Here is a 14,188-nt window from a genome sequence, read left to right on the forward strand (position 1 = left end):
TTGAAGTCACGCAGCCTTCATTGCTTACACGGCAGCTGGCGACGCATCGGGCCTGATCTCCATATACACAACATTTACTTAATCTCCCGGGCTTAATTGTTGTCTCACCGGTCGTGGATCGTCCAAAACAAAAAAGACATCCTGCATCATCACACGCGCTTTCGGCACGAGGCATTATACTCAGCCTGATCACGTTGAGCCTTGCACCGCAGGCAGCTTTTTCCATCCAAATGCCACGATGATCCCTCGAAACAGGATTGGTATGTCTCAATGCCTCTGGGCTGGAGGCTCAAGCGGTGGCTAACTTCTACAACAGCCTCCGGATCGCGCCAATCGATCCTCCACGCTCCTTTGCCCTAGACTCGATACCTGATAGCCTTGTTGGCTTGTCCGTGGCACCTCGCCCCGTGCGGAGGTTCGCTCAAGCAAGAGATGGACCATTTGCAGACTGAGGATGGACATCACTTTATTCGCGTGAGTACTCCTGCGCACATAACATCGCCCGACAACCTTCAGGTGAAAGAGGGAGGTACTATGCACGGGCGTGTCATTTGGGAGCATTGGCGCTCAAGAACATTCACTGACTTGAAACGATGTTTTACAGTCTTTGGCGCAGTTCATCCGCCAGCATGAGAAGGCACTCGCAAACAGTTTGCAGCTGTCTGTGCACAGACGACAGTCTTCATTAAATCTCAAATCTACGAGCCCTACCGCCGTAACCTCTGGGATCACAACATCTAGCACGAACACGTCCTCCAGCGCGTTGGCTGCAGCATTTTCTCTCGCAGGTCTGCATTTCAGGTCGCATGCTGCAAAAGCCGCCCTCCTGACACTGACCCCTCACCACCTATTCTACCTCCTTTCCCGAATGGAAGAGCTGGACATAACCGTTGGGCCGATGAGCATTCGCCTGGAGAACCTTAATACCGACCCGTCACCCGCAAATTATGTGTCCTTCCTCCAGTCACATAAACCAGCCAAGGGGCGTAGCGATAAAGACTCCATTCACTCCGTCTCCAGCATGCGCAGTGTAATGTCAGGGATGAGTAGCTTTTGGTCGACCATTGGTCTTGGAGGCGGCACTTCAAAAACCGAAAAGGCAAAGGCACTCACTGAGGCCGACTTGACCTACCTCTACTCTGCTTTCACCAAATTACCGTCGCTAAGACTGACGGCCGATCATCGAGCCAGGCTCATACAAGGATACGAGGAGTTTCCGTTTGATACCGCCGTGCCACTATTCGCTTTCAAAAACCTCCAACAGCTGGATATCGTGGATATTGACTTTCGTCAGTTCTATGGCTGGGACAGACTAGCGGAGCAGCTCACCCTGCTCACAGTCAAACGAGCCAACCTGGACGATCCTGCAGAATTACTCACCAATATCATCCTCGATGACGCCGAAAAGAGGCGAAGACGGACAACCAAAGGTGCACGTGGCTCACCCACGTTAACGGGATCGTGGACTGTCCCCTCCACTCCACGTGCTGGTTATACGCAGTCACATTCTGACCCAGGCTCTCCAGCCGAAGGAAGCCTGGACCACGAGGACTTCCTGCCCAAAGACAAGTACGTTTCCGGTAGCGTTTCGCCGAAAAGGCCTACACCGTCTCGCCCTACGAGCTCATATAAGCACGTACGCTCCCATTCTTCCAAACCCAAAAGGTCGGGCTCTGGCAGTTCGAATTCGAGTGACTATGCGATCCAGCCACATCGTAGTGACAGTTCTTCCAGTTTACTCAGCTTGAATATACTACCCTCGACCAAGTGGCAGAGGCTGAAATATCTGTCGCTGGCTGACAACTCACTTACCACGATATCGGCCAAGAGTCTGGCTCCAGTCGCAACTACACTGCGATCTCTTAATCTGTCGTCGAATCTTTTCACCGAGATCCCGGACAGCCTTGCGTCTTTGACCCGACTTGTATCCCTTGACCTGTCGAATTGTATGATTGCTTCTCTGCAGTCACTTTCGAAGTTTCCTCTCCCAGCTGTCCTCACAGTTAATCTGAAAGCAAACCGGCTGCGGTCACTCGCAGGCGTTGAGAAGCTCCTCTCTCTGGAACAACTCAACATCCAGGACAACCAGCTTTCCGATCCCATGGAGATGGCAAGGCTCACCTGTATTCCAAACTTGAAGCGCATCTGGGTCAAGCGCAACCCATTTACGAAGACTTCGTCTGACTATCGTGTACTCACCTTCAACCTGTTCAGGAAGACTCCAGGCTACGTTGACGATGTGATCATCGATGAAGCCGGGCCTGGCTTTACCGAGCGCAAGCAGCTGATCGATCGAGTTCCCGAAGTCGAAACCCGGATGGCCCCACCTTCAATTCGCATTGTCGAGTCTCCGGTCATTGTGCAGCAGACCGAGCCATCCGAATCGGATCCATCCCAGCAGGGTGAAGACCTCGTGACCACGACGCGCCGCAAAAGGGCCGCCCGCAGACGCATCGTTGATTTGGCCAAGGAACAAACTTTTGGCCGTGTTCCGGACGAGGACATTGCGGCCACCATTCCATTGGAGTCCAATTCGATGGATCAGCAAACAATGCCAGTGGAAGACCGATCGCCTGTACCAGCATCGAATCTGGGTTCAAGCCAGGAGGATGATTTGTATGATGGCTCCACCCAAGCCGCGTCCGTCGATTCCAGTGACCAAGCGGCCCAGGAGGATGACTACCGAGCCAAAGTCGAAGCTTTGCGACAAGAGTTTGGAAGTAATTGGCTCAGTGTCCTGGGAGACCAGAATTGGCACAACAGCCATCACATGGAGTTGACACAGGGACAGGACTTGGGACGTCATTCCTTACATCGTTCTGGTCAACCAGTTATTGTCAGTGGTGGGCGAACTTTGGGCTGAGTTCGGCAAGCAAAGGATGTTTTCTGTGTTGCGTTTTGCACTTGCATCATGTTGAGTTGCGTTGTCGATTTCTAGAGGTCGTTTGTTTTTCTGATGGGCAATGGCTTGTTCATGACCGCAACTCTTTATACCCATTCTTTGCTGTCGATCTTGCAGGACGCCGTCGGCATGCTATTTGAGCGATGAATACGATGTCTGCTTTTGGGTTTGGATTGTGGCAGTATATTTGTGATTGTGCATAGCGATGGTGCTCAGGCTCTGGAATGATCTGGAAATGGGTACAAGCTCGTTGCATTATTGCTTGATGAGCACGACGTATGGCAACTGTGGATGAGGTGCAAATACTCCTCCTGCGGATCGTTTTATATGCTGGCGGATAGATATGAAAAACATGATTCTCCCCTTGATACATTTATTGGCCCGATTGACACTGCTGGGCTTTCCGCTGCTCCACCGGTGCATGGGCGGACACGCGGACCAGCTTCTCGTAGAAACAGAGTTTAGGACATAGCTTCATCGGAGGAGGTTTTGAGTCAGGGGGCTGCTGAATATGATTGTCGAAGAGGTTTCCGTTCCGGAGCTGACCATGGGCGATAGACTATCGGAACATTGCACAGAAAATCAGTAAACTGAGTACTTAGCTTGGGCCTGACCGAGAGTTGGTTCAAGCAAATGAAAAGGATCCCTGGCGAGGTCGACAAAGGAGACCAAAAACTGACGGGCAGGGCACGCATAGGCTTCAAGGCCATGGCGCTAGATTTACCTAGTGGAAAGCTCGATCAGTCCACATTCCTGTGGCTGCTGGGGGACGCTCATCCGTCGCCCACGTCGCCACAACATCAGCCCTTGTTCCGCTTCTTCCAGGCTTCACAAAAGTCTCACATTAGCTGATGTGGTTTCCGACAGAAGAAGGAGTGAACACGACGGCTTATTTGCTGCTGACTCAACAAAGTGACCTCTGTACGAGTACTACTCACACAGCCTTGTATAACATAAGACGAGACATGATGTAGCAATTGCGAAAGAAAGTAAGAATCATCAGGGACAATAACAATGAGATATGGATAGGGATAGGATGTCTGTGATTTAATAGTGATAGGAGAGGAGTAGTTGTAGGTGGTCTTTGTCCTCTGAATTGACGCCTTTTGCTCTCCTCCTTCGTTGTTTCTCCCAGCTGCCAAGACCAACACCGCCTGCCAGGATTGAAAATAGCAAATCGCCATCCCATCCCGCATTTCCAACTGCTTTACGGATCCAATTCCACGATAACCCGTAACTGGAAGTTATCTGCAAACAACCTATCACTCTACAATTCATACACACCATTGATCACTCACCGGCTGACTGCTAGAGAAGAGAAGAGTTGCTCTTGCCGCCGATCCAGTCGTCCCGCATCGAGACAGATTCTCCTCAGCCTGTTGTTCCACAAACTCCCGACGCGATAACAATCCTCTCCAGCATTCCAAGTCTTCGCCTCGCGCAAAGAAGCACCATACAGCCTGGAGTCTAGTTAGGACCTTGTCGCTGAGCCGTGGACAGGCTGTTATCAAAGAAAGGAACCCGCATTTGGTACGTTTTGATCCTGAACAAGCCTGTGACTTGCGTCAGCTTCCCCTCCACCGCAAAGTTTTCATCTCAAACTGACCATAATCGCCCTCAGAATACTGCTTTCTTTCTCGCAAAGTCCTTGCCTACATCGATCCCTCGTCTATCGTCCTCCACGACCGCATCTGGTCGGCGCCCTCCTCCTTTCCCCCCTGCCCCGCCTCAGGCGAGTCCACCATGGCTGACCAGCATGAGGTGGATCTGGACTCTGTCATTGACCGACTACTAGAGGTCAGAGGAAGCAGACCTGGAAAACAAGTGCAGCTTCTCGAATCTGAGATTCGTTACTTGTGTACAAAAGCACGGGAGATTTTCATCTCGCAGCCCATACTGCTCGAGCTAGAAGCCCCAATCAAGGTATGGGAAAACCGATACAAGGTCAACACCATGGAATCCGCGAGGGACTGATTATTTCTGATAGATTTGTGGCGATATTCACGGCCAATATTACGACCTTCTGCGGTTGTTCGAGTACGGCGGTTTCCCACCCGAAGCCAACTATCTCTTTCTCGGCGACTACGTGGACCGAGGCAAGCAGTCTCTGGAGACAATCTGCTTGCTCCTGGCGTACAAGATCAAGTATCCTGAAAACTTCTTCGTTCTGCGAGGAAATCATGAATGTGCCTCGATCAATCGAATCTACGGATTTTACGATGAATGCAAGAGACGATACAACATCAAGCTTTGGAAGACATTTACGGACTGCTTCAACTGCTTGCCTATCGCTGCAATTATTGACGAGAAAATCTTCACGATGCATGGAGGATTGAGTCCCGACTTGAACTCAATGGAGCAGATTCGCCGCGTCATGCGCCCAACAGATGTAAGTTGACTGTCTCCTCCCCACGTGATACAGACATGAACAACAAGACTGCTGTCCTCCATGCCATTATTTGGGATGGATATACTGACAGTTGGAAGATTCCTGACTGCGGTCTACTCTGCGATTTGCTCTGGTCCGATCCAGACAAAGATATCACTGGGTGGAGCGAGAACGATCGCGGTGTTTCCTTCACATTCGGACCAGATGTTGTCTCGAGATTTCTACAAAAGCATGACATGGACCTCATCTGCCGTGCCCATCAAGTAGTGGAAGACGGCTACGAGTTCTTCTCCAAACGACAACTCGTGACTTTGTTCAGTGCTCCTAACTACTGCGGCGAATTTGATAATGCTGGAGCCATGATGAGCGTCGACGAGAGTCTCCTGTGCTCATTCCAGGTATGGATGGTCCTCGAGTTTTGCGCTTCACTGTCACTAACTTGTACCAGATCCTCAAACCAGCCGAGAAGAAACAAAAGTATGTGTATGGCTCAAAGAGCTCAAGCAGGCCCACTACTCCGCCTCGCAAGTCCAAAACTTAGTCTCCCGACTCGGGCTGATTCGATATCGTGATAGCAGGTTTGGAAGAAGATAGGGTCAACTTCACCCATCGAGTCGAAAACGCAGCCCACTGTCGACGTTTCGGGCGATTGGCTCCCTCCAATCTCACCAGCCCGTCTCGGACCTCGAACTCTGGACCTCTACCGAATGCGCACAATCTAGCCCCCATGTTGCATTCATACGTTGACGATTCCTTTCCGCTGGTTACGACCATCTTTCGGCGAAGCCGATCCCGCGCCGACAGACAGTAAACCCCGAATACCTGCCAATCACATATACGTCCGAGGCGACGAGAACGAGTCGAGTCCATGGAGAAAAAGGTGGATTCTTTGTCGCTTGTTGGACGTCTACGAGCCATGGGTGACAGGACTACTTTGACAAACCAGGGCTGAGGGAAAGGAGCGTGGTAATGCTTTTTGACCATGACGAATTAATCCACGTTAACTCTTTTTTTCGCTGTGTTATTGCTGTGTGTGCGAACAACGAAAGAGTCAGAGACGTGGCCAGGTGCATTGCACAAAGTCTCGCCTTCTCCTGTAACATGCAAGATTGGTTTTTTCCTTGTTTATGCTTGAAATGCTTGATGAACGCATGGCCGACGAAGTCCTTGACGATGCGACGTATGCGACCATCAACACTAGCGGGATACGAGTATGTTGCTTGTCAGGGTTAGTAGAAACTGCTTTTATGCATACTGATCATCCATGCTTTGTCGGATTGGGTGACCAGCCTCGTACCTACGTAGCCTTGCCCCGAGATGCAGACTGAGTTGATACGCCCTACGCGGCCTGCATAAGCTTCGTCACCATGTGTCCGACCATCATGTATCCATGCCCATGCTACAGCGACGGTCCACGTCTAGCAGCTGACCATCCTCGTATCGGTGCAATATGGTAGGACGCTCTCGCCAAGAGCTGAAATGGGTGTGAAGCTCAAGGTTGCCGGCACAGCGTGTCTGACGATGCGTACGTGAGGTGCTTTCAAGAACATGATGGCCGGAGGAAGGGTTTGCCATTTGCTGTTGTGCACGACTTTGATGCCCGAGAGAAGGGGTAGGAGATCACCGGGAGATGACATGGGGAAGACATAGAAGCTTGGGAGAGGCTCTGTTGAGAGTCAAGGGTCAAGGACAAGTGGTGCTGGCCCAGACAGTGAGTTCATGAGTAAAGCACACGAAGGACAGCTAGGTAATCGTCGGTATTAGTACCGACTGGGAGCACGTGAGGTCCACCGGAGGCAAAGGGTGTCACTTCTTGGTCTGTATTCAATGAATTTCGTATGGCATTGTTCTTGACGTGCTGATTCTGCAGGACTGTAGCAAGACCATCTTGGAACATCGCTCGCAAACGAGATGGTACTTCAGTAGCAGCTCAACAATGAGGTGTTGAGTGTCCAGTGCTTGCCCGACGTATGTCGCATTCTCGTCACAATCCCATCATTTTGCGTTCGAGGAGGCCAACATGCCCATCTGTGTCTCCTGGCTTTTACACATACTGCGCCAACCACCTGATACCCTCTCCGTAACCTGGCAGACACATCCCGAGTTAGCAGTCTATTCCACAATCGGAAGGATCTGTGGCAGCACTATGGACTTACCCTGCCTCATGACCACACTGCACATGAACACCTCGATCGGACGGATGCCTTCGAGTGGCACCTTTCCCTTCCCTGTTGTCTGATACAGCCCCAATTGGTGTCTCAACTCATCCTCAGACACGGCGTCTGGGTGATCGATCTTGTTTCCAAGTATCAAGAAAGGTGTCTTGGCGAGATCTTCCATCGACAAAAGGGCGTCGAGTTCCGCTTTGGCTTCGGGCAGACGTTCGTGGTCTTTGGCGTCGACGAGGAAGACGATTCCAGAGACTTCAGGGAAATAGTCACGCCAGAGTCGGCGAGCTGCGTCCAGGGTAGATAAGTGGTTAGCCCTCGGGAAGTGACAGGTCGTGCGTTGGAAGAAGTCTCACCTTGCTGATGACCTCCAAGGTCGAATGTGGTAAACCGATTGTTGCCGATGGCTAGTTCTTCGGAGGCTGTACACATGTTAGAACTGTCTGTAGAATGATGTTGGGAAATATGCACATACTTGGATGTAAGGTTGGTTGGAGGATCGCAACTCGGTCATTCTGTGAGAAGGGCCAGCGTCAGCTGTTGAATGTCTCTTAACGCGCTCTCTTCGACCGCTTCAGTGCTTTCAGTGTCTAGCCCATATTCCGTACCTTCAGCATGTGTAATAACGTCGTCTTTCCTGCGTTGTCCAACCCGAGGAACAATAGTTTGGCATGTTTATTGAGGAGGCCGAGCGATGCAAGGATATCGTAGACTGTACTCAGATCAGATCAGCGTTCTATCACCCAGGTATGACCCCGTAGCAGTGTCCAGCGATCACTTACACCAGTTGACGATCCACATGATTGCGGTCTGTATGGGCTGCGGTGGCGTCGACAGGCAACGGCGTGTACAAAAGTAAAGCGGGCTCTAGATGTTGAAACAAGAGAAGCAGAGGTATGTGTGTTCTCTCAAGAGTCACGTCGTCTGTTACAGCAAGCGGACAAGCTGGCTCGTTATCACGGATTGGCACCTCGTGAGGAACGAAATTCCGTAGCAAGAGTGACCTGCGCCAAGTGGCATTACGATCACGTGATTGTCTACCTTCCGAGGCTGTTACCAGAAAAGGTGGCACCGTCTGACAGGGCGTACATCGACGACATAAGTTCAAAGTCAAGCAGGTTCACCACAGTGGGTGCCTGGACAGCAAGAAAGAAGCGCTGTACCATAGAGCTGATGGTCTTCAACCCAGTCAGAAGCTGAAGCTATACTCTTGTAGGTGAAGGACTCCGGGATGACAATTTGGAATGATACCTATCTATACCTCACGAGCACCAGGAGTCAGACAACGCCACTTTGTCTGGAAACAGGCTCCATGGGTCGATAAGTAGCGACTATTACCAGTATGCACGACTAGATTGAGGAAGCCATCATTGATTTTGTGTAGTTTGTTCATTACAGGCTCATCGATCGAGTCTTTCCTCGAGAGACGCGCTGTATCTCAGGACCATGCTGATGGTCATGTATTTACAGATGCCGATGTCTCCAAGAGACGCCCCAGCTATGCTAAAGAAAAATGCCTGCTCCCACGCATATAGTAGCAGACCAATGCCACGGCTCTGCACTTGCAAGGTCCAATGTGTAAAGAAAGTTCATCACGTCTCAGAGTGCAAAAGTACACTCAAGACTTGTGCGCCCAGCGTAACAGAAATAGTACGCAAATAGCGTAGGGTGAGAGACACGGCTCACACATGTAGAGCAGTGGTGACTCCAAGATCACAATGAAATCACCAACTGTGTCTGTTGACCAACGCCATACCCCCTAAGTCGCTCAGCACACTCGAGGCCAAGCTCCTTCATCCTTTCGGCACCGCGACCGCGGGCTACTTTCCGCTCCGCTTGCTCTTTTGCGACTTTGCGGCAATGTTGACGCCAGTATTTCTCCTTTCTTTTCTGCCGTTTCTTTTCGAGGCCGATGACAATGTCAACAGGGCCGCGGACGTGATAATCAGCACGCGGAGGTTCCTCGACAGCAGGGGTAACGGCTCCGGAAGCAATGTTGGAGATGGAGGGACTTCCAACATTGAAGTTTTTGAAGAAAGGATTGGGCGTATCTGGAAGAGACGCGGTACGCTCCATGGTTGGACGTTGAGCAAGACCTCTCATGTTGACCTTTTGGATTGGGGTCCTGGCACCAGTGGGTGAACCACGAGGGGATCGTAATCGGGCAGGTGGAGGTGGAGACCTCATCCTTGTTGGGGAGTGTCCGAAGAGTTTCCGTGGTGGTGGGGAGCGAGCTGCCATATGCTTTGGGGGAGGAGACCGAAGAGGTGCACGGCGATGATCGCCTCTTGCGGGGAAGGCCGGACGAACGATAGGCGCCGGAGATCGACCCAGAGGTGAAACGGGTGGCGACTTGCGTCGTCCACGGTCATCGTCCTCGAAACCAAATTGGTGCTTCATCCAGCGTGGTCCATCAGAGCTGTGCTGCGATTCGTCGACGATCTCGTCCTCATCCTCATCCTCTTCTTCATCCGGATCAGTGGTGGGAAAGCTAGGATCGATGTCCTGCGGGATTGGAACGTGCTTTTCCCGCTTCCTCTGTTCACGACAAGAGATATAGGCTGCTTCTAGTGGGCGATCTTCGTCGAGGGTGCCGCAGACAAAGTCTGTGCTGTCCGGCAATTCTGGCGTTCCTGGTCTCATCACCCTTGGCACTTTCGACGCAGAATCACGGCCTTTACCGAATTGTCTTCTCATAGGATGCATGGGGTGAATCGGTGGGCTTCCTGAACGAGACTCGACTGAGCTGGCATCCGATTGCCGGCGTGAGCTGAAATGACTGATGCTGACATGCTCGACGCTAGTAGCTCGAGTAGTCGTCCTCGAAGGGGCCCAAAACTGATAATCCGAGCCTGCATCGCTTTCGTCGTCCGAGTCGGCAAAACCACCTTCGTCGTCCGACTCGTTGCCAGCATCGGAGCCTTCATCAGAAGGAGCAAAGTCGTCAACATTATTGTCATTATCATCGAGTTCTTCCTCGAACTCTTCTTGCTCACGCTCCTCCTCCTCAGCTTCTTCTTCGGCTTCTTCTCCAATCTGGCGGATTTGGTTTTCCTTTTTCATGCAATCGTCGAGGGTCAGCTTCTTTTGATGCTCGCTTGGTTTGTCAATCCAGGCATCTGTCTCGTCGTGAGAACTACCAAACTCGTGAAAGGTAGGCTTGGGCGATAATAGGCCTGGTCTGGTACGATCAGAAGGCGCCGGCTTCGCAGTCTCGGCTGATCGACCAGACAGGTCGACAGAGGGTTTGCGTCTTGATGAAGGAGCAGGAGACGCACGGCGGGCGGCAGGCTTTTGCTCGACATGGAGCTTGGCGGAGTCTGTCTTGGTCTCGGTTGATGGAGCTCTTGACGGGCAAGCAAAGGTGAGCATGCATTTCCGCTTTGGTACTTCTGCTTGGACCACCGGCTCCTTTGAAGAGATGTCGTCCTTGCTCTTTTCGGTGTCTGTACCTCCACAAGCGAACATGATGCAGCGTTTGCGACCGAGTGACTTCTCCACCGCGGCTTCACCAATAACAGCAACACTTGGCTTGTCGTCCTTCGTGACTGGTGCAATCAACACCTTGGGAGGTGGAGAAGGTTTCTTCAGATTCAAAAGATGAGTGAATCGGCCTGGAGGAGGAGGTGGGCTCGGCGTGGTAGACCGTGAATGACTGGTGAGATCGCCGTCGCTGGTCAATTCAGCAGTCGAAGCCATACTGGCCGTGCTGCGGGAGGAGGTGGTAGAGAGACCACGATGATCAGTCGTAGAAGTCGGCGAGAATTCGTCATGCTTCATATCGACAATTGCACGAGTCAACAAAGACTCGCGGCGCGGGTATGCAGGAGCAATTGCTCTGCTATACGCTTTGTCCCGAAGTTCCGTGATAAGCGGTGTGACTCGATCGTCTGGAGGTTCGTCTGCTTCCGCACTGACCTCGTCCTCTGCGACAGCCACAGTGGGAGCTGTTGAAAGATTCAGCATCTTGAGTAAACTCTGCATCGCGGAACCTCTTCGAGGATCTGTTTGGTGTTTTTGATGATGTGCCATCTGGAGCCGGTCCGAACCAGGCAACACTGGATGTGTAGAATGTATGGATTTATGGAAAGAAACCCTCGAGGTAGTCCGAGATGAATCTTAGACAAGAGGGCAGAAAAATATGTAAAGCCAACCAGGACTTAGGTGTCTAGGTATTGGTTTTTGGCCCGGAGGACCGCCCGTGTTATAAATTGGATCTCGACATCTTGTTTATGTTGGAGGAAATACAACGACACACCGACGAAATCGTAGAGAGGGAAGGAAAGTAGTGAGGAGCGTCAAGAGGATGGTCGTTGTGTGTTGTAGGAAGTCTGGCGCGTATGGTGGCGTTGTGTTGCGCAGTGTGCGACGGCCGGACAGCGAAGTTGCTCGGTAGCCGTGAGGCGCAGGGAAATCGTCTGGTCGACAGTTTCTCGCACTGCGAGAATATGAAATCGAGCAGGTGACTGCTTACGCGAGCGTCATGAATGAAGAGGAGAGAAGGTGATAGAGATCGAGGAAGAGTAGGAAGAGGACGGAAAGAAGGATGGCGAAAGTGGTAGGGTTGGAGAGAAGAGAGGATAGATCGGGAAGTAAAGTGATTTGTGTGGTGGGCTGTTTTGATGAGGGAAAATGAGAATGCGGGCAGGCGCCGCGAAAGAAAATGACTTGGTGCTTGCAGTTGGAGATTTGTGAGCAAGACGCCCTAAGGGCCTAACGGGAATCGGCTCTTGACTTTTTGGAGTGACTGCGCTTTCGCTTCCAGGGCTCGGTTGATCGATTTGTTAGGGTTACTTTGGGGGTGCAAGTTTTTTTTTTCATGACTGCGCCCTCCGCCTGGGTGCGAGTATTCCAGGTACTGGCTCTACCTAATAGGCTTTTTTTGGTACTTGATTTCCCTGGCATGGTTGGACGGACTGATCTCATACAGGTATCCATGTTACCTTTTGGTTTCCTCTTTGTGCAGCGCAGCCTCCACTGCGACAAGGAGGACTCAATTACTGTACTGTGCAATACCATACGGGCATGAGGAATCGTCCTGGTTACAGAAGTATCCCGTACCTACCTGGAGAGCATTCCAATCGTTGTCTAGACTGGCTTTGGTACCACTACCGATAAAATCCTCCCCAGTGCGTCAGAGGCGTCCCTAGACTAGTCGCTTTTCTCGCCTGCAAGGCCAACCCAGCAAATATCCATTACTCTTTGCCTTTTGCCTCCAAGAGCCCACTCGCTCACTCACTCACTATTCTGCCGTCTCCATCACATAAAGAGTGGTTGAAATTGCATCCACAGACGTGCATGACCTGCCAATCGCTGAAAAAGCATTCTAGGAAATTAGAGAGCGTGCCCAAATTCAACTTCTGACATGAGATAAAATGGCAGGTATTGTCTAGGTACGCTTGAAGTCTCCATACAGTACACTGCATAACAGACGACGAGCGCTTGAAGCCTTGGGTGGTCAGCTTTGTCCACGATAGACAATGATAGCCACCATTGTCTCTCTTTGTTGTGCTAATCTCACTTCTTTGTACACCGGATACAGGCCGATGGTCGATCCATCAAAACAAAATCAAAACCACGTTTCAGACAATAGTGACCGTGTATAGCGGCCTGTACCTGGCAGTATTTCTTGTTTTCGTTGCAGATCAGGGTTTTCTTGCGCCATCACCATGGAATCACACAATGACAACTCTCTGACAACGAAGAGATCTCTATTGGCAGACACATGGCATCCGACCAATAGAAAGATCAAGTCGACACATTTCTGTGGCCCGTACACCAGTACATATCAGGAAGCCCTTCACCCAGGCTTTCGATGGCGCACCGGCCTGTTGACGCAATATAATCGGACAGATGACCTCAACCACGCCAGTCGCATGGCATCCTGCGCCGGTTCAATCCGCTGTAACACGAGCTTTGAACTCCAAGTTCATTCCTGGCGTACCTATTCAGCGAATCGAACCGCCGGAGCTCCGGCCTGCAGCATCTATGCTCCGTTGTATCTGCCGTGTCAAGCCTGGATATTGCTCTCAGACCTGCCGTAAAGAATGGTGTCTGTCGAACGACTCTGTCTTACCATAGCATGCTTTCTGTTAGTGTCCGTTCGCTCCCGACTCGAATGTGAGTCGCGTCTTGAACCGGCGAATGGATTGTAAAAGTAGTTACGCTAAATTGACCGCCATGCCCTGGTAGCGTAGTGGCTATTAACGTTAACTTAGAGGCTTGAACCTCAACGATGCTGCCATATTTTGGGCGTTACACAAGATCAACGTAATTCGGCCATATAGTCTGTTCCTTGGTACCTGATTCATTATTGGTACACTCCAGTAACAACGCACCCCCGTCTTTGATCAAACGCGCGTCATTCATGGTAGTGCCCTGCATTACACCTGATTCAGGTGGTTCTCTTCTCTACAGGCTTTGCAGTGCTTCAAGAAGTCCGGTCAGGTCAGCGGAGATGACGTCGACCACTACATATCGACACTCCGAGTAATGCCCGTACAAGGTTCTGACCAGCACCTACACGAACGATGCTGCCTCGATGAGTGTTGTCATGATCTTTCCATCTCATCTCACCCATCTTACAGAATGTCACTCGGCGGGCCGTGCGGCACGAGCTTACAGGCCGTATACGAGATCAAGATGCTTTGATCGATGAGATGGTGGTGACATGGAAATCCTGACAGCGCCATCTCCATGGAGGTATGGGCTGGACCTGGTGACCTTTCA

The 14,188-nt window shown here is 51.3% G+C and overlaps 4 protein-coding genes across 4 annotated transcripts; 2 read left to right on the forward strand and 2 right to left on the reverse strand.

The window, feature by feature from the left end:
- Nucleotides 1–432: 432 nt before the first annotated feature.
- Nucleotides 433–2,863, forward strand: EDD37DRAFT_656471 (uncharacterized protein; the record flags this gene model as incomplete). The annotated part of the gene is made up of 2 exons (XM_062818832.1): nucleotides 433–474; nucleotides 605–2,863. The coding sequence occupies 2 exons, from the start codon at nucleotides 433–435 to the stop codon at nucleotides 2,861–2,863; spliced, it is 2,301 nt and encodes a 766-aa protein (XP_062673564.1).
- A 1,782-nt stretch (nucleotides 2,864–4,645) lies between these two features.
- On the forward strand, nucleotides 4,646–5,832 carry EDD37DRAFT_560063 (serine/threonine-protein phosphatase PP1; the record flags this gene model as incomplete). The annotated part of the gene is made up of 4 exons (XM_062813828.1): nucleotides 4,646–4,825; nucleotides 4,890–5,291; nucleotides 5,390–5,689; nucleotides 5,740–5,832. The coding sequence occupies 4 exons, from the start codon at nucleotides 4,646–4,648 to the stop codon at nucleotides 5,830–5,832; spliced, it is 975 nt and encodes a 324-aa protein (XP_062673565.1).
- A 1,503-nt stretch (nucleotides 5,833–7,335) lies between these two features.
- Nucleotides 7,336–8,260, reverse strand: EDD37DRAFT_647340 (small COPII coat GTPase sar1; the record flags this gene model as incomplete). The annotated part of the gene is made up of 6 exons (XM_062817855.1): nucleotides 7,336–7,376; nucleotides 7,448–7,747; nucleotides 7,816–7,881; nucleotides 7,935–7,974; nucleotides 8,068–8,171; nucleotides 8,242–8,260. The coding sequence occupies 6 exons, from the start codon at nucleotides 8,258–8,260 to the stop codon at nucleotides 7,336–7,338; spliced, it is 570 nt and encodes a 189-aa protein (XP_062673566.1).
- Nucleotides 8,261–9,172: 912 nt separating this feature from the next.
- Nucleotides 9,173–11,491, reverse strand: EDD37DRAFT_606473 (uncharacterized protein; the record flags this gene model as incomplete). Its single annotated transcript, XM_062814890.1, has 1 exon — nucleotides 9,173–11,491. One exon carries the CDS (start codon nucleotides 11,489–11,491, stop codon nucleotides 9,173–9,175), a length of 2,319 nt encoding a protein of 772 aa, XP_062673567.1.
- Between the last annotated feature and the right edge of the window lie 2,697 nt (nucleotides 11,492–14,188).

The sequence above is a fragment of the Exophiala viscosa genome, assembly GCF_022695815.1.
Source record: "Exophiala viscosa unplaced genomic scaffold EDD37scaffold_2, whole genome shotgun sequence".
In the NCBI taxonomy this organism is placed as follows: Eukaryota; Fungi; Ascomycota; class Eurotiomycetes; order Chaetothyriales; family Herpotrichiellaceae; genus Exophiala; species Exophiala viscosa.